The 20291-nt window shown below is 46.9% G+C and overlaps 1 protein-coding gene and 1 non-coding gene across 3 annotated transcripts; both read right to left on the reverse strand.

The window, feature by feature from the left end:
• Nucleotides 1-4204: 4204 nt before the first annotated feature.
• On the reverse strand, nucleotides 4205-4277 carry trnar-ccu (transfer RNA arginine (anticodon CCU)). The gene has a single exon. It is a non-coding gene; the product is annotated as a tRNA-Arg (tRNA).
• Nucleotides 4278-8510: 4233 nt separating this feature from the next.
• On the reverse strand, nucleotides 8511-18199 carry prdm1b (PR domain containing 1b, with ZNF domain). 2 transcript variants are annotated; one of them, XM_028964851.1, is made up of 7 exons: nucleotides 17995-18199; nucleotides 17250-17550; nucleotides 14583-14702; nucleotides 12841-13093; nucleotides 9740-10626; nucleotides 9482-9610; nucleotides 8511-9380 (listed from the first exon to the last, which is right to left on the reverse strand). In XM_028964851.1, exons 2-7 carry the CDS (start codon nucleotides 17418-17420, stop codon nucleotides 8907-8909), a joined length of 2034 nt encoding a protein of 677 aa, XP_028820684.1. In that variant the 5' UTR covers nucleotides 17421-17550; nucleotides 17995-18199; the 3' UTR covers nucleotides 8511-8906. The 2 variants fall into 2 exon arrangements, with proteins under 2 accessions (XP_028820684.1, XP_028820685.1); XM_028964852.1 differs by lacking the exons at nucleotides 14583-14702; nucleotides 17250-17550; nucleotides 17995-18199 and adding an exon at nucleotides 13254-13684 and having other exon boundaries at nucleotides 8513-9380.
• Between the last annotated feature and the right edge of the window lie 2092 nt (nucleotides 18200-20291).

Here is a 20291-nt window from a genome sequence, read left to right on the forward strand (position 1 = left end):
CAAAAAAAAACTCGATTAGTAAGTATGAAAGTGTGTAAATTAAGTGCGTTTGTTAGTTGACAATTCCATGCACGTTTCGAATTCGGTTGTTAAAAAGAAAATGACGTGCCTAGTGTTGCATTTGGGCATTTTGTGTGCGTCGTATGCTAAGACCGCCATAAGACTGTGACGGTCAGCGTTATGGACGTAGCGGTCTTATTAGCGTATGAAGGGGTTTTAAAAGAACCATAAAAATGTGTTGTAAAAGCGGTCATCTGGCGGTGGAAATGTTTCGGCTTCGGAAATCATATCTTCACAACCTGCCCCACTCATTATAACGCCATTAAGTAATACATTACAGCAGGGCTGGAGTGGGGACTAGGACACGGGTAGGGTACTTGAGAAGGTATGAAATATCGTTTTATAGAGATTGGACGACAGTTTAGCCTTTAATACTTATTCATAACCCTCGCGAGAATGAAAACTATACCGAGAAGCCAGTAAAAAAAAAAAAAACCTTTCTGAAGTTATGCCTTAGTTATATCTTTTATTTATGTATTATTTTTTTTTATATCTTCCGCGAGTAAATAGTTCCACCTGTTGGTAAAACGGCGGAGAGTAACATGACGTCATGACCGCCGACTGCCTTTAAATGGTATTTACATGCACGCTTCCATGTCACTCATTCCGTTTATAGTTCGTGGAAAATTCATTTGTTTGATCATAATTAGAATGTATGTGAGCGAACACTTTAAAGGAATCAGACGGTGTCTCTCAAGCACAACAATATACAATATAGGCAAGACCTTATAGACAGAAAACACACATTTGCCTTGCAAGTGGGCCTTGATGATTCGATCGCCCCTGGAATTTATGTGAACTATTCTGCAAACTGCTCATTTTTATCAAGTATAGAACAACAAGGTTCACTGAATGAGTTCCAACAAAGGGCACTAATGCCAATTAAGTCCCTATGCTGGTGGAGATGGCGCCTCCTGCTGGTGCGGGTAAATAAACGTTGGGTCATGAATTCAGAAGGAGAATATAAAAAAAAAGAGATTGGAATTCCTATGTGAGGAATTTTGATGTGGGAAAAAAAAACCAGAAAACTACTGAACCATTAATTACTTAATAAATTAAAAATACTTATTTTTGAGGATTTTGTGTGTGTGTATAACATATATTATAGCATATATATATATGTCACGTTGGGCTGGACATGGCGAGGAAGCAGGACGCATAGGCATGACGTCACAGGACAGGGGTTTAATACACAATGCACACGACAAGGGAACATCACCAGACAATGACCAATGACAATTCATTTTTAAAAATGTATTAAACAAATAAATGTATTAAAATAACTTTGAACAATCATTTTGTCACATAAAATCATTTTGGTGATCGTGTTTTCATATATGCGCAGAACTGACGCAACTATGAACTGATGAATGTTCAGGCAAGAGGACACAGCCAAACCGCGCAGCAGTCATCCTCAGTTGCAGACAAAAACTTCAGATTATTACATTCAAAAGCGCTTTCCGTATTTGGACCCACATACATTTGCGAAGGCACATTTTCTGCAATGACGCGCATCAAGTCACGTTTCCGTGCGCGCCTTACAGACTACAACTTACAGTCACAACTTCATTGTGCTGTTACTCCTTTTGAGCCTAATTTCACCAATCAGGTGTCCCATTAATGGTAAGTAGAATTATACTCTCTAATGATAATAATACATCTAATTGTAATAATTTTAGATGCATAATATCTGGTTATTGAGCGTTGATGACGTCATATGTAAGTAATGTGCGGCCCACTGCAAAAAAAAAAAGGTTGAGAACCACTGTTTTATACAATGAAACACAGGCGATAACAATCAGGGAACATTACACAGGACGAACATGAAACTCCGGACTAACCTCTGCCGGACCGGATCATGACAATATAGGACGGTCGCACTCATGTTCAGTAGGCACGACTGAAACTGCTTCTTATGTATAAATAGAAGGAACTAACCGTGCTTACTTGTCCCCTTGTTTTTTTTTTTAGACTGATGTAAGATGTAAGTATTGCATCATCTACACTTACGACATTTATCAGATGCCCTAATCCAAAGCGCCTTACAGTCAGTAGTTACAGGGACAGTCCCTCTGGAGACACTCAGGGTTAAGCATTATAAAGGTAGTACTTGGGGTTTGAACCTGGGACTTCTGGTTCATAGGCGAGTGTGTTACCCCCCACCATCAGCACTTGAGAGTGGGCATGAATGAATGAATTTGATCAGCTGCCACTTGCTCCACCCTTTTTTCTAAATAATAATGTCACTTTGTGAGATCATCTAACATTATTATGAGTTCCCCTGCCCTGTCTATGGTCCTGCAGTGGCTAGAAATGGCGATATGTACAAAGAGTGCTTTGGCCATTCTGCTTCGTCGTTCAGAGAGCAGCAGTTTAGACAATCAGGTCTGAAATGTCCCCCCTTATGATGTCATACACGGAAAGGTTGCCTCCCATTTTTCATACTTTGTCCACCCGGAGAATTTCCCACCATTATCTCCACCGAGCATCATGGCACCGACAGGTCTGTGAAGCATTTCAGTTGCTCGGTGATTGGATGTTCCTTCAAGCATGACTAAAGAACCTGGGGGTTCATTTTATTTTCTTCTGGAAAAACGCTGACACGGTTTTCTGTTGCGGCAAACGTGTGGTTGGTGAATGGTGTTGATGTTATTGACTCCAGCGAATGCCCCCTCATTTCTATTGGCCACTCTCCTCCTCGTCCCGCCTCTCCCCTCCTCATTTGCATTTAAAGCTACAGACATGGCGCATCCTGGTGAAATCTCATTGTGGGATTGGATCAAAGTGGCTGTAATTCTGCACCACGGCTGAAATTCAATAAACAGACTTCAGATACGAACCACAAAGACCGATATAAAAGCAAAAAAATTAATGTCATGGGACCTTTAAATATTATAGCAATCTTTAGCATTTACAATTAATTGTGTTTCACTTTTATCTATTGAGAGCCCTTTAAAACAGACTTGACTAAAATGCTTGTTATTAAGTTATTATGTGTGAAAAAATAAAAAAAACAGGAGTTTATGTAAAAGACGTGTCCATAACAAGTGACTATGTGAAAGGATGATGAATTTACGATGAATAACTATTAGGGAAGAAGCTCTCCCTGTGTTTGCTGCTTCTGGTCTGCAGAGGTTAGGAGTTTACAGGGGTCCAGGAGGTGACAGACCGGTGATTCTTATTTTCCTGCCTACTTATTGACTCTTGAAAAGTTCGACAGGGATGGCAGAGCAACACCAATATTAATTAGGATAACAATGACAAAGAGAAAAAGTGGCATTTCAAGCGCAATCATTAAGAATATTTTAAGAAAGAAATCAGCTTTAATAATCCTCTTCATATTTACGAAAGTGGAAGTGAGGTGATTGTCTTTGTGAAACACTGCAGCACAGCACACGGTGACAGAATGAAATCACCCTTGGTGAGCAGTGGGCAGCCATGACAGGTGCCCGGGGAGCAGTGTGTGGGGACGGTGCTTTGCTCAGTGGCACCTTGGCAGACCGGGATTCTGATTATGGGGCCGCTTCCTTAACTGCTTGGCCACCACTTATGCCACCAATTATGATTATTATCATAATTTGTGCCAAATGATTCAAATATGATTAGTTGTTTTCTATACAGTTCATTAAGTAAAATTCTTCTGCAGTATTTCAATATTTTCACTAGAGGGGAGTGTTGCACATGTTTAGATGTTTGCTATTGGATTTCAGAGCTATGCATGAGGGGCAATTTACATGCTATGTTATTAAACTTTGCATTTATTTCATCTGGAAAAAGGGCTCAGGGATTACTCTAATTAAAATAGGGTTTAAATAATATATTATCACCATCAAGAAAGCCCAGCAGCGTCTCTCCTTCTTGCCGCCCCACCACCCATCCTCACTACCTTCTATAGAGAGTAGAGAGTGAAGTGATTGTCACAGCACAGCACATGATGCACACAGTGAAATTTGTCCTCTGCATTTAACCCATCACCCTGAGTGAGCAGTGGGCAGCCATGACAAGCGCCCGGGGAGCAGTGTGTGGGGACGGTGCTTTGCTCAGTGGCACCTCAGTGGCACCTTGGCGGATCGGGAATCGAACCGGCAACCTTCTGATTACAGGGCCGCTTCCTTAACCGCTAGGCCACCACTGCCCCGCTCATCACCCTAGATGGGACTCGAACCCACAATCCCTGGCTTAGGAGGCCAGTGCCTTATCCATTAGGCCACTAGGGAATATTGAGAGTCTCTCTTCCCTTCATGATGGACATTTACAACACACGCTGCATCCAGAGAGCCACCAGCATTGTGAAGGACTCTCACCCCTCACGTGCAGTGTCACGAAAAAGGTACCGAAGGCCACCACAGGCCATCAGACACATGAACTCTCTCTCTTTGGACTGACACACACACACACACACACACGCTAACTCTGTTATATTGAGAAATATTATCTCATTGAGTAATATTATGTTATATTTAAATGGCTTAAAATGTAAATATCTATTATTGCACAGCAGCATTTGCACTATTTCTACTTTACACATTAATCGTTAAACGTTATTCTCTGTTTGCACTCTATGTGGCCCAGTTTGTGTCGCACACGTGCGCTTTATGTCAGCATGTAACTTAGTTTGATTGTTTGAACATGTGGCACCAGGTTCCCTATGTACCGTCTAACACGTATATATATCTGAAATAAAGCTCAACTGGAACTTGAACTTGAGATCACTGACAATGGGCAAAACAGGAAAGGAATGCAGCTGATTTACAGTATAAAACTTTTCTTGTTATTGATAAATAAAATATCAAATTTTTTTTCATCACAAATAAATTACTAAAGATAAAGATAAAAGATAAAAAACAAATGAATCTGACTATTGAAGTGAAATACACGGCATCCATTCCAACAACTTTTTGGAAACAACTTCCTCCCAGCACCTCTTCAGTTATGCAGATTGAATGTTAATGTAGTAAAGACACGTCTGGTATTTCCTGCTCAACAACCAACTGCTTTAGCCTTTGAGGTTGTAATAATGTGTTACTACAGGCTATAAAATATTACATTTTACTTTGAAATAGATCTTTTGTGTGCATTTTAAACGATATTTTACATTTTCATTCATGGAATTTATCAGACGTCCTTATCCAGAGCGACCCCCTTGGAACACACAGGGTTAAATGTCTTGCTCAGGGACACAATGGTAGTCAGTGGGGTTCGCTAAGATCTTTCTAAGATATAGAAAAAGAAGTGTATCCTTAATTTATTTATAGAAATGTCCATAATCTTTTTGGTTTTGGTACATACGGTTAAAGCAGCAAAACAGTTGAACACACAGCCCAGAGTCAGAATCACGACATTAGGACATTAAAAGTACCTTTTGATCATCGGTGCATGGGAATCTTCACAAGTTAGAAATGGTTTAAATGTGTGGACTCGCACTGAAAAGAAATAAACATCATATAAACAGACTGAATTCCATAAACATAATATCATGGTTTCACAGGCACATATTTTAGGCATGAGCATCAGTTTAACATGCAAACTAGAAAAAAAAAAAAATACATACGACAAAGCCAGAGATTAGTGGTTCTCTGGAAGCCGCACTTGTCCTCTTTGGAAACTCGATATTGTTCTCTTGTCAGTTCTGCACTCCCTGTTAATATCATATTTCTCATGTTTCTTCTCCACCCATAAAATTGCATGCCATTTTTTTTGGTATTATTAAATTAATCATCATTAATCTGCACTATATTATTCTTATTACCAGAAGTACTTAATCCTGCACATGAAATTGACTGGTTTTGAAGTCTATTGTAATAAAATACATTTGTAATTCATTTGCAATGTATTTGTAACTCGTGTGTAATTCAGTGGATGCAAACATTTCCGTATGAAGTTTATCACAGCAGATTCACGGATTTGCTGCGTCCTTTCCAGCGAATTTTCCGAAGTATCTTGTGTCCACACCCCTCCAATCTCAAACCACACATCAACAGAAATCTTTGCTTCAGCCTTCTGTTTTATTAATTATATTTTTTGTATGTTTTATTATTGTTTTATTTATTTTTTGTATGTTTATTATATGTTTTATTAACTAATTTTTAGTTCTTAACCTACTTCCAGGTCCCAGTATTGGCCATTTGATGTGATGTTCACTCTTTCTACTGGAAACATGCACATTGTGTTTCCAGTGCAGTAGTTTCTACAGAGTTATTTTTTTAATGGAAAATTCCATACAAAATGTTTTTAATTTTTTCCTTATTCAATGTGTTTTATTTCCCAAAAAGAACCAACCAAGCTAAAGAAATAAAGATCACCATCTCACACACATCAACGCTCTAGTTCACTGAAAAAAATGAAGAAATTCGAGCAAATCGAAGCCCAGCTGAAGGTGAGCGGTACGTTCTAGCCCCGCTGTTGAAATGAAACCAAAATTCACATTTCACATCAAAACGGCGGAGACTTCGTCACGACAACAAGAACCCGGGGTTCTGCGTTTCACAGAAGATCTGTAGGAAAGAAGCTCAGATTGTAAACATGAAGGACTTATCGAACACACACACACACACACACACACACACACCCACTCATCCACACACAGTCATACAAGTTTCTGCCCTTGCGTCAGGTTTCTACTTCAAGTTTCTTTCTTACCCGCTGACTCTTGACCTTTAACGTTCTGCAAGTCTTACCATAACACAGTTGCCGCGTTTCGTCTCACCTGACCTCGGCTGTAGGTTCGTACCAGGGGACTCCCCCACATCCACTGCCGCCCCAGGCCTGACAGTCAGGGATGAGCAGAAAGAAGGTTTCAGAGGTAACCGATACAAAAAGGCCATTCCCGTAATTACAACCAATTACGCCCCTATTTCGTTTCCCCTCCCTCGTTTGCCTTGCTTATCGGCCTTTTGTGCAACGCGCGGCGACCGCATGGTTAAACCGGGGCTTACCGTAAACTGGTATCTACGCTGCAGGCCCATTCAGTCGAGAGGAAGGAAACCATCACGCACTGCGTCACACGTTTTCAACGTTCGACTGGCAGTATTTTTCGGTGTTTTAAAAATCACGTTTTTTTGAGCGAAACTCGTCAGGCATGTGTTTAGGGGACGGACCTAAACTCTGAGGGATTGGACATTTCCATCACAACGTGGTGAATCTGGGAATCTGGCGTGATTAAATGACACCGTCATTGTCACCATGTTGTTGCGTTACACCTCAGTAATCGACCATTTACATTTGTTCTCATGTGTTGCAATGTGACGAAAGGTTGCGTATTTTTTTTTTAATTCGAGGTTGGACTCAAGATCCTGCACCTTTTATATATATCTTCTAAGTAATTAATCCTACAGACTGGGTTTATTTTTTATAATCTTGAGAACATCATGAGAATTATGTTACATGACTGGGATTGTCTGGTTCCTTTATGAACTTCTGTTCAGCTTTTTTTTTTTATTCCTCTCATTCGTTGTCATTTAAAAGAAAAAAAAGCAGATCTTGAAGTGTGAACTTAAACATCTCAGTTCCTCAACTTTCTAAGAAAAAATGCCTCAGAGGGGACTTTCAGAAGGACAGACTGTGATGGGGAGGATGAAATGTCAAGTGGCTTTTCTGAAGGATCAATAAAACGAGACTTAGACAGTTTAGAGTTTAAAGTTTAATGTAGGTGCTACATTCCTTGCAAAAAAATGTTTTTTTTTAACAAAATAGTCTCTCACATATAAATAATCACATATAAACACGGTGCATACAGTCAAAAATGAACTAAGACAAATATTCTGTATATAAAAAAGGCTACAGTGAAAAAAAAAAATCCAGTGCTAACAACAAATAAGTTATTCGCTTTGAATTATCACTTCCCACTAATGAGGTACAGATTGTTTTTTTTTTATTTTTTATATATATATATATATATAATTTTTGGTAATAAAATAAAGTTCTAATTTCCCTGAGATTGCAAAATGCAAAGTTTGGGAGGGTTAGATGTCTGGCCCCCTAATACACACTCTCAAAAACACAAATCTTCCATCCAGCAACTGGACACCACAATAACAGCAATCAGATATCGGGACACGACAGTCCAGTATCCAGTATCGTGCCTTTGGTTTAGAAAGAAGAAGAAGAAAGTAGGCTAGGGAAACGATTGAGCAGAACATGAACACTGTGGTTAAACGAACAAAAAAAAAAAAACTGGAATAAAGAAGGGAGAAAAATAATAATAAGGAAGAGAAGAAAAGACGTCTTCGTTGTCCCCGTGTTCCGGTACGTTCTGGTGGAAGTGCAGAATTATGGTGGTTTCCCACCTTACGAAAGATGAATAAATACAGTTCGTTTTTCTCTTTAATCTTCGCTCTCTCGCCGTTTCCTTGTTCCTCCAAATGACAATTTCACTGACGCACTGTGAGAGTCACACTTCAAACTTCAAACGAAAGCCCTGCTCTATGTTTGGTTGAAAAAAAAAAAAAAAAAAAAAAAAGCAGAAGATGCACTGGTACACCCCCCCCCCCCCACACACACACACACACACTCGTCCATCACGACAGTGAACACGACACCGCTGCAGATTCCTGAGAACAATTATCTGTCATTCACGTGAAAAAAGCCCTGGAGCGGGAGCCACTCGTCAGGACAGGAAAAGAACAACTTCTGCCATCCATTCGACCTGCCGTTATTAATAATAATAATAATAAGTTCTATAAGTTACGTAACAGGAAGTCCAGTTCAATGGAAGAAAACCCCGATTCTGGGTCAGGGTGGAAGTGCAATTTCAGAAGACATGTCAGTCTTTGGGGTCAGTGTTCTGTTTTGGTGCTGCTCTTGCTGATTTGGTGTCTTTGCTTGGGTTCACGACATCGTGGGGTCCCCTATTCTTCTTCGCTCTTCACGGACGTGGACCGGTTGGAGAAGCACACCACGCTGGCCCTGTCCTGGTTCCTCGGGGACTGGCTCCTCTCCGCCTTCCGGTCCTCCAGGCCGCGGGACAGCCAGAGCTCCAGGACGGCGTCCACCTGGGCGGCCGAGGCCTGGTCGGGCAGGGCGTCGGCCTCGGCGCTGGCGTCGAAGCGCCGGACCAGCTCGGCCGGCAGGGACGGGGGCGCCGAGGCCGGGCAGCCGGCGCGCCGGTGGAGGCGCAGGGAGCAGCGGTGCAGGAAGGCGGCCGGGCAGAGCGGGCAGCGGTGCGGCCGCTCCAGCGGCCCGTGGAGGCGCCGGTGCAGCTTGAGGTGGATGTACTGGGTGAACTTGGTGCCGCAGAGCTTGCAGGGGTACGGCTTCTCGCCCGAGTGCAGCCGCAGGTGGGTCTTCAGGTTGCTGGTGCTGCTGAAGCGCTTGTGGCACACCTGCAAACAAGCAGGGTTCACGTCAGACCTCTGACCTTTCCAGCTACTTCACGACGTTTCAGAGCAAGACCACGCCCCGGAACCGGGCAGACGTCACTCACCTGGCACTCGTGCGGCTTCTCGCCCGTGTGCACCAAGTGGTGCTTTTGCAGGTGGGCCAGCTGGGTGAAGCTCTTCTTGCAGAGGTGACACTGGAAGGGCCTCTCGCCACTGTGCACTCGCAGATGCACCTGAGGGACGAGGACGGAGGGACGCTTTTTCAATAAGAGACTCTGAGAAGGTCCTAGCAAGTACCCAAAAACACTATATATATCTCTCTCTCTCTCTCTCTCTCTCTCTCTCTCTCTCCCCGACTCTACCTTGAGGTTAGACAGCTGGCCGAAGGTCTTCAGGCAGATGTTGCACTCGTACTGGATCTTCCCATTCTGCTTCTTGAGGGGGTACGGCAGGGACTTGTACCCAGGAGGGGTGTGGGGGGGCGAGGGACAACCCTTCTTCACGCTCAAGCTGAGGTTGATGGCTTCCTCGTACCCCGAGGACTGCTGCGACCTGGGAGAGTCCTTGGGCAGCGGGGACAGCTCGGGTGTGTCCGGAGCTCCGCAGGGTGGGGAGGCGTTTGGGGGACGCTCCTTCGGGCCCCCGTGGGCAGGGTAGGGGAGGGAGACGGGGTGCAGGGGGAACGGCAAGCTCTCGCTCCCCAGGTAGCTGCTGTACCTGGGCGGGCCTCTGGAGGGCAGGACCTCGGGGAAGGGAGGATACTGAGGCAGGAGGAGGCGAGGATAGTGGGGGGGGTACGGAGACAGCAGCTGGTAAGGGCTCGGCAGAGGTCGGGAAGGGGGGAGAAGCGGGTAGGAGGGCAGCGGGCCTTCGGGGCGGCCATAGAGGCCATGCGGGTGGAGGGGCGGCTCTCTGCGGGATGGAGGGATGGTGGCGAAGGGGTGGTCGACCGGGGTTAACTCCCTGTGGTTGGGATGGGGGGAACCGGGCTCCTGGTTTGAGACAACGGGTTCGTCCGGGTGCGATTTGTTACTAAAGTCCACAATCTGGTCCTGGGGCGAGTCCGGCGGCGTGTCCGGCTCCAGTATCCCCACCACGTCAATCTTCTCATCCGCTGCCTCATCCTCCTCCTCCTCCCACCTTCCCTGACCAAGCGGGGATTCGGGGCTCAAGGGCTGCTTTGGTTCGGAGCTCCTGCGAGGTAGCTGCTGCTTGGGGGCGTCCGTGATGTCATCTCCACTCAAGCGCTCTACAAAGAGGAAGGAAGCAGAAAACAACGCTGTTTTGTGTCGGCTCTATCATGGTCAGCATTCAGACACTTAGCAGGACGGTTACGAATGCGAAAGGCGGTGCGACAGAGTGCGAAGAAAAAAAAAAAAAAACAATCGCCAGTAAATCTAAGTGTGAGTTTTTTTTGGTGTGATTTTAAGCGTCATTACTCCCACTCAACACATGCGTGTCACTCTTGCTCATCGATATGATGCCAAGGGCAAGTGCACCGTAAGGCAAAGGGGTGGATGACACAAGGTTGCTTCTGTAAGTACAGTCACACACTCACACACACTCACACACACACACCCCCCGGCCCACTTATGGTAAATGGCAGCGGTTTTGGTTTTGGGTTGACACCGGAGCGATAGCTGGCTGCTCTCTGTCTGACTGGCGGTAGTACGAGCTGAATTACGACTCGGTGGGCGTGGGCGAGGTGCGCGGAGGGCGCGTGGGCGGCCGACACTGTTCTGAGAGGGAGGATGAGAACGGAGAGAGAGAGAGAGAGAGAGAGAGAGAGAGGATAAGAGAGCGTGTGACAGCCTGTCCTTTCCCTCCTCTCTTTCTCAACCCGTGTCAACTGACATCAACAACCACAAGAGCGAGAGAGAGAGAGGGGGGGGGGGGGGCGAATATACCGTAAGCTATGGTTTCTGTCTTTTTTCCCTGTTGTGTTGCGAGCGGACGGGTAGTGAAACGCCGAGCTACGGTAACTGGTTGCAGCCGGCAGTAACCGTAGAGATTAGGCGCATGTGCTGAAGATTTACACTCCAGTGTGGAAGTCGTATATGTATAAAAAATTATAGATAAATAAATAAAAGACCGGACGCGCCATTTGGGGTCACCACTGGGGCAGTGGCGGCCTAGCGGTTAAGGAAGCGACCCCGTAATCAGTAGGTTGCCGGTTCGAATCACGATCCGCCAAGGTGCCACTGAGCAAAGCACCGTCCCCACTCACTGGTCCCCTGTCATGGCTGCCTACTGCTCACCAGGGGTGATGGGTTAAATGCAGAGGACACATTTCACTGTGTCGCCATGTGCTGTGCTGCTGTGTATCACTTCACTTTTTTTTTTTTTTTTGTATTTACAGGCTGAACCCGCCGCTTCACTCCTGTGGAAAGGAAAGTGAAAACAGCGCAGCCCGTCAAGTCGTACGGATTTACTGTAACCGTATGCGCTCAAATGTCACACAAAACCACCTGGAGGCAAATTAATAGCCCTTTTTTTGTGCAACGTTCGGCCGCCGGGCTGAGAAAAATGACTGGCGACGAGGAACCGGTGATTATCTGGAGCTGGTGCGAGTCGCGTTTCAGCCTCCGCCCTAAATACAGCAACGCCGTTGAAGCTTGAAGATCCGTTTGGTGACCCCTCAAACGCAGTCTCTGCCACCTCCATGAAAGCATTCAAGAGCTAATGAATCACTAAAGAAGTACAACCATAAATACGTCGCTCATTAATTGCAGCACAAGCCCATTTATGGCCGCCGCGACGTGAATGAGCAAGAGCGTTAAAGGCATCTAAGTTCGGGGGACGCCGAACCCCCCGGGACACGGAGCAGGGATGAGACGTTCCCCGCCTCGCACCGCAGTAAGTGGACCTTTCGAGGGAACGCAGTAGCGGCGGCCCAGGGCGGCACTTACCAGGGGTCCATAATTGTCGGGCATAATTACCACGCGAAAGAACCCCAGCGGGCCCACAAGAGGCCAACGGCGAGAGCCGGTCAACGTTCCCGAGCAGCGGCGATGAAGATCGACGTTCCGGCCGGTTTTAAACCGGCACCGGCGGTAAAAATATCACCTCTTGTTTTTTTTTTTTTTGACATTACTACTCAGAAATCGCCCACACGCACACAGAACCTCTTTGATGTGGAGACAGGGCTGGAGCCGTGTCTCCTCGCTTTGGTTCGGCTTTACCGCTCGTGACTGACGGGTGACATGAAGAAAATCAGAGTCGCTCCACAAGTCAGCACCCACAGGGCACCGAGACGTCTGAAACGTTAACATTGATGCTTCTGGTCGCGTCCCCGCCACAGGGACATCATGTCCCACCGGGTATACTGGACAAGCGAAATATAAATTGACCAGAACTTGATAAAACTGAAAAATGTAACCCAATTATATCTAATTAAAGATTTTTTTGAGATGCACAAAAATGTCCCTACGATTGTCACGTTAGAATTTCAGGGTTCACTCACTGTGCTTGCGGTAGCGGACCTCGTCTTCGGGCTGGGAGCAGAGCCTCTGGGAGAACTCCTGGCTGTACCAGACCAGCAGCTCCTGCTTGGGCTCCACGGGCCTGATGGTGTAGAAGAAGACGTCGTGGCCATTCTGACAGGCCACCAGGTTCTGCTCGGCGACGGAGCGTGCCGGGTTCACGTAACGCATCCAGTTGCTGAGGTGCACGTCGTAGCCATCGATGAAGTGGTGCAGCCGGCCGCCAGAATAAATCTACAGAAAAATGGGAGAAAATGAAGCAAAATATGAAATGTGTATAATATACGTTAAAAACGTTATTTCCATTTGACGTAACCGTCTAAATCCAATCTGTATTAAAAGTGGGATTTCCAGCTGAGGGACCCCGGGGGGACTGGGGGACCCCGTTCTCTACCTCTGCCATGTACTGCCTGCTGAGAGCTGCCTCTCTGTCCGGCTCTGATGTCCTCGTCTCGGGCGCGACACCTCTCCCTTCGCCAACTGTGCGTCCGTGTCTGTGTGACTGCGCGCTCCTGAGTGTGTGTGTGTGTGTGTGTGTGTGTTTGTGGGTTAGCCTGGTGTGAAATCAGCACTCTCGGTTTCTCCTCCACCCTTTTTATAGTATGACGGGCTTGGCGTTCCCGCCCACGGGGCAAACACCTCCTGAGAGGGACGGAAGAGGGCGTGGCCAGGGACCTGAAACTGTGAGGAGGGCCACGCCCGCACGCGTAAACACACCTGTCGCGGTCAGGTGAAAGTGCCTCGGCATAGCGATCGGGCCGAGTCACCCTCGCTGGAGTAACAGGAAGCCGAGAGCTTTACAGGAAATAGAGGGACGGAAAGCGTGCTAGATGAGGAAAGGAAAGCCCTGGTGGGTAAAGGGAAAAAGTCCGGTGTGACATAAAAAGGACAAAAGGGAATTAATGGAATGGCACGGGAGGGTAGAAAAGAAAAACGTGTGTGGCGCACTTCTGACCAAATATTACTGTAAATGTTGTTGCTTAGCAACAATATAATAGCAACACGCAAATTTCTAGTGGTGTAGAAAAAAAGTGCTACATAGATAGGTGCACGAATTAAAATATTGTATAGCAGACTGACAACTGCTATACGATATATATAATATATATATATATATATATATAATATATATATAGATATTATATATATATCGATGTATATAACTGCTATACTTGGGTGGTAGTAGTCTAGCAGGTAACACACTCGCCTATGAACCAGAAGACCCGGGTTCAAATCCCACTTACTACCATTGTGTCCCTGAGCAAGACACTTAACCCTGAGTGTCTCCAGGGGGGGACTGTCCCTGTAGCTACTGACTGTAAGTCGCTCTGGATAAGGGCATCTGGTAAATGCCGTAAATGTAAACTGCGGTGCTTTTGCTGAAAGGAGTTAATCCCGCCTGTGAATGAACCTCGGCGCCTTCTTCTTAACCGCGACCTGGAGGGACCATATAACGCCTTTTATTTATCTGTGGAAAGCGGTCAACTGGTAGACATGCACGTCATCTGGTGGTAGTAGCCTAGTGGGTAACACACTCGCCTGTGAACCAGAAGACCCGGGTTCAAATCCCACTTACTACCATTGTGTCCCTGAGCAAGACACTTAACCCTGAGTGTCTCCAGGGGGGGACTGTCCCTGTAACTACTGATTGTAAGTCGCTCTGGATAAGGCCGTCTGGTAAATGCTGTAAATGTAAAATGTAAAAATGTCATCTGACACTCACCCTCCAGAAGTATTTCCTGTTGGCCTGCACGGGGACATTGTCTTTGGTGTAGATGACTCCCCGCAGCGGCCCGAAGCGGGTGCCCTGGGGGATGTACTCCTTGCTGAAGACCCCCGTCACCTGTGGGACAGAGTGAACTTTCCATCAAGCGGACGTGCAGATGACGGCTGGAAACCCCCAACGAAGCGGGACAACAAGGTGGTGACGCGCTTTCCAGGTTAAGGACTTTAAACGGCTGAGGGGGAATTACACTTTCGCTCGGCCTGATCTACTGACCTGCTGTCCCAGTGACACGTCCACTGCACTCAAACAGGGCCAACGAGGGCCGGATAAAAACCGCTTCGGAGGAGCGTGAGGATTCATTTAAGTCATTTATATATTTAACGGGCATCGCTAGACCTGGGTGGTAGTAGCCTAGTGGGTAACACACTCGCCTGTGAACCAGAAGACCCGGGTTCAAATCCCACTTACTACCATCGTGTCCCTGAGCAGGACACTTAACTCTGAGTGTCTCCAGGGGGGGACTGTCCCTGTAACTACTGATTTTAAGTCGCTCTGGATAAGGGCGTCTGGTAAACGCTGTAAACGATAGACACAGAAATATTACAGGGATGGGGGGGGGGCTTTCGACGAGAACAGGCTGAACGCAGGAGGAGGCCCTCTGGGTCAGGAGACGAGAGCAAGTGTGACAGAAGAATTGTGTCCCTCCAGCGTTGCGTGACTAACGACTGATTAACGGCCCATAAAAAGGCTCAGGAAAATGGACTAATGGGGCTGGACAGGAGGGCCGGGCGGCGAGGATCGTTCCTCGAGGCCACCGGAGCACCAGCGCCACCAAACTCGCCCCCCACCCGCCGATCCGAAATTCACAACCTGTTCGCGTCGCTCGCTGCGTCCAAACGAAAGTTAATCATTTGGGGCTTAACCTACTTCCTACCCCCCCACCGTTCTTCGGCCAACCCCATCTGCCACGTGGCTCACCCCTGATGGAGCACGCCGTCTGCATGTCACATCCATACAAGACGGAACTCGAAACGTAACGAACTACCGGTGGGATCGGCCACTCACAAAAAGACCCACCAGGACCTTACATTACATTTACATTTACAGCATTTATCAGACGCCCTTATCCAGAGCGACTTACAGTCAGTATTTTACAGGGACAGTCCCCCCCTGGAGCAACTTAAGGTTAAGTGTCTTGCTCAGGGACACAATGGTAGTAAGTGGGATTTGAACCTGGGTCTTCTGGTTCACAGGCGAGTGTGTTACCCGCTAGGCTACTACCATTCAAAAGGACCTTCTTTTGAACGCTGGCTGCTGCATCAGAACACAACGGAAAGAGTTTCACGTGTGAGAACCTGGCCAGAACAATGACAGGCACCGCGGTGCCGGTAAAGGCCCCTTTCAGAGAGCTTTCGGTTGCCTTTCCTGCCTCTCCCGCGGACCCACTCGCGCGGCGCTGGGAGCCGGACTCCAGGAACTGGCAGCGCCGCAGGGATCGGTTTCGCAGAAGTGACAGGAAGGGAATTGTTCAGGGAAACGCTGCCCTTGAAACAGGAAGTGCGTACGCGGGGCTGCCGGGAGTTTGTCGCGCCCGGTCTGACTAAAGCAGCGCATGAATACGGTGAAAGAAATAAAACATTAAAAAAAAACGTTAAGTTCTGCAGAGCATCGCCTGGTTTTTGGCCAGCTACGAAGGCTCGGCTCCAGTTGAAGGTACGTTGACCCACAGATACGGGAAAGTGGCCGGCCGGGTATTAATATCAACCGGTCGAGAGGGGAAAGGGGGAAGTTGATGAACTCATGCGAAGCCGGCCCAGCCAGGGCCTGGAGAAAGGGGAACAGAGACTGCAGGGCCTTCTTTACCATTACAGTGCCATATTAACATTTATTATTAACTAATTACCATGGATTCTAATTACCATTCAATTCTAATTTTATTTGTCACGTACACAGTCATACACGGTGCGATATGCAGTGAAATGCTTTAGCGACTGCTACAGACCACAGTATTGCAAATATTGCAAGTGTACAATGAACCAATATGCAAATATTGCAAATATAACCAAATATTACACTTTTATGTCTTTAACCCAAAAATATAAAAGCCAATGCTGTACTTTGTTTTTTTTTTTTCTTGGACTTTTGTCTGGACCATGAATGTAAGATGATCCATCTTGTCCCGACGGACTGATTTTTAGGCCAATTTTTAGACCATAAAAGTCGGTAAACGGGTAAATGACCATAAGCAGTGCTCTGGCCGCACGATCTGTGCGGTGTAATTTGGCCGCGACACACATCCGGGCGACCGGCCACCGGGTTGCGCAAGCACAGAGTCACCTGCGTGGAAGAGCGTTGATGGGATCGGGAGGATCAGAAGCCAGATTGCACAGAGGATCCTGTGTCTGATCCATAACCTATAAGAGGCTGGCTGCGGGCAGCTCTGAGTGGGCAGCCCTGACCCCGCGAGAGGGCGGTCACCGGGGCATTAAATAACCCGCGGTCGCTATAAAAATCCTACAGAGACGTGACGCCGCTTACATCTGGGGTTCAGAGCCCTTAAACGGGGGCTATTCCTGTTAAATTGGTCATGTGACACCCATCTGTATTTGGATCTAGTTCATCCTTGTAGACATAAAGAGTGAGAGCGGGTGAAGGCGGTCTTACCTCGTTCTCGGAGCCGTACTGGAAGGCGAGGTTGCGCGGCACGGACGTGTTGGCTCTGGGAATGCCGAACGCCGGGTCGCAAGGTTGGTCGTGGACAATATAGGTGCACTTGCGGGCGAAATCCGCTTCCCTCCACTCGTTCATTTCCCCCGACGCTGGTTCCAGCTTCATTCTTGTACGCTTTGTTTGGCTTCTTTCTCCACTGGTTTGGTCTTTTGCTGCTTCCTTTGGTCTTTGGCTTCTTTCTCGGTTGAAGGATGGGCTTTTATCCCCTTCAGGTTTGTTTGTTAAAGCCTATAACCTAAAGGCAAAAGGATAGAAATAGAAGAAGAAAACTTGCATCAGACACCCTTATTCAACTGATGAACACTGCAGATACAGACGAACAAGAACATTTAGAGAAACATTGAGAAGATTCTATTGGAATGTCAGTGTCAGAACCCAACTTTGGGTTCATGGAAATGTGTCATTTCCATTCACAAACACCTTACACACAGTTCACTTACATCCGCGTGGTTAAACGAGGACAACTGCTCACCTCCAGGCGCGGTTATTAAACCAACCAAGAACTGCTCCTGCGTGGTGATTGGGCACCAAACTTTAATAGTCTAGCAGTCAATGGACTTGGCCATCAACCTCAAAATCACGAGCCTCAGGAAGACTAAACCTGCAACTAAAACATGGATGCTGCCTAATGCAGGGTCCCAAAATGTCCACCGGGGACTAAGGAAGGAGGACCACTCACTTTCAGACATTCATCTAGCTTTGGCGTCTTCATTTCTTTGGTCAGGTCATCCTTTAATGGCTTCTCTTGCTCTGCTGCCCACCATTCCTGAGTCTTTGGTCTTTGGTCCTTCAAGTCCACCGTTAGACTCCTCACTGCTGGAGCTTCTGGGAATCTCCCTCGTATCCTTCTGCCGTCCTTCTGCCACCCAAAAAGTCCCTGATCCTGCTATGGCGCTGCAGCTTTTGAGTCCACGATTGCGACAAACAGGCTCCGCCTCCTCACCATGTGATTCCGGGGATTAGGATGGACTGATCCAATTGGAACACAACCAGTGGCGCCAGACACATACGTTGAGCACGAACGACAGCGAGCACATTTTGCCAGACAAAGAAAGAGGTCTGGGGACATCCTGAACCGACACAAGGAGTGGAAATAAAAGCTCCAGTCGGGGGGGGGGGACCGTGAAAGCCACACAGGCACAAACCCCATGGCTTTCGACCGGTTCGTGCATCTTAACGAGCAATCTGCCATCTACATGGCCCCGCCCACCTCCGCACATCCTCCCTCCTGGAAGGCACCTAGACGACCTACATCGAGTGCTGGTTGCCAGCAATGCCGGGATGTGGAGCAGGTCACACTGGTACATTCCCAGCTCAGACATCTGTCTGAGATGCTTCCTCACCTGTCAAACTTTCCCCCGCCTCCAGGCGTCCCCGGCGTTGAGACACGAAGCCGGGAAGCCGGGCCCCTCTCAATTTTACCCGTGAACCTTGACTCAAGTCGATTTGTGGGAAATGTGCCGCTCAGCGCCAGCACCCCCGTTTCCAGTTATTTTCATTTTTTCACATTTATTTCCTTTTAGGGCGTGGCCCCCTACGGCTGCCGCGAAGGTGTTAGGAGTGTTGTAATAATGTGTTGTTCTTTCCTTCATGTCCCAAAGTGAATTCAAGTAGTTATTAAAAAAAACGAGACATTAACTGGTACCATTTTCATGACCACTCTTCTCCTGGCTTTCCTCCTAAGGTAATGCGTCAGGTTCTGTACCAGTAAAAACCACACGAGGGACAAATGTCCCTTTCGTCAGGGATTACGAAAGCAATTAGTAAACAAAACCAAAGGCTGGACGCGACACTGTGTGTGTGTGTGTGTGTGTTATCCTGGCCCAGCGAAACAGCAAATTGGCTGACATATGGGCCGCCTGCTATTCTGAGAGTCAGCGGCGCTTCGCTGTCGCGTGTGGGGCACGCAGCCTGGCGGCTCTTTCACTGGGCCGGGCTAATTTCTCTCAGACTGTCTGGCCCGCGCCCCAACTTAACCCCACCCTGTCCAGGGTGCAAAGCTTCAGTTGCACTTTTTTTTTTTTTCTTTCTTTCTTTTTCCAGCGGGTGCTTAGCCCGTCTGATGCGCTGGTGTACACGGACTGCGTGAGGGGGGGGGGGGCTTAGGTCGGAGGTCAACGCCGCCAAGCAACCGCACAGTTGTGCGCTATATATTAACTAGGGACAGTCCATGTCCTGAGGTACTAAATGTGCAAATCTGGAGAATCATAACATACCAACGCGATGTTCATGAGGCTATAAACTTATTATCAGAACAAAGTACAACATGGCAGGTCGTTTCGTAGAAACAGTATAACTGAGAAATCGTCAATATTTCGTCCACGATATGCAAATGACTGGACCTACTGGCCAGATATGAAACCACATTGGGCAGGAGGGAGAAGAGGCGTTAAAGTCAGTTCACATTAACTCCAAAATTCATCACGGTGCCGCTCGTCGCCCTCTGCCACTGGCGCGGACGCAAACAGAAGGGGCGCAGCAGGAGAGCAGGGGGTCAAAAAGGGTCAGGCCTTTCCCCAAAACACACAGAGAAACACACACGGCAAAACAAAGGCAAGAGAATGAAGAAAAGAGAAGCGATGAACCGAGCGGGGAGACGTTCGGTGTCGCGCTTCTCTCATCCGTCCTCACAGACTGTCCACTTTTTGCCAGGTCGCTCCATCTGCCAGCGTGGCTTTTGAAGAAAGTGTGGCGGGAAGCAGCAGCCAAGCTTATTGATCCAACCTCCGCGACGTCTCATAAAAAGTTTCCTACTCCAAAAAAAAAAAAGAAAAGAGAATAACATGAAATAAAAAGCTTCAAATAATTAAAATAAATAAATAAGCAAAAAATAATACAACAAAATATTGAAAAATCATGAATATCTATATGATTTAGTTTCCTTTTTTATTAATGTTTTTTTTTTTAATGAACAATGCTGTCAAGCATAAAATGTTAATGTTTGTACAATTAATCTGGATAATTTTTTTTTCCATA

The sequence above is a fragment of the Denticeps clupeoides genome, chromosome 20 (assembly GCF_900700375.1).
Source record: "Denticeps clupeoides chromosome 20, fDenClu1.1, whole genome shotgun sequence".
Classification (NCBI taxonomy): Eukaryota; Metazoa; Chordata; class Actinopteri; order Clupeiformes; family Denticipitidae; genus Denticeps; species Denticeps clupeoides.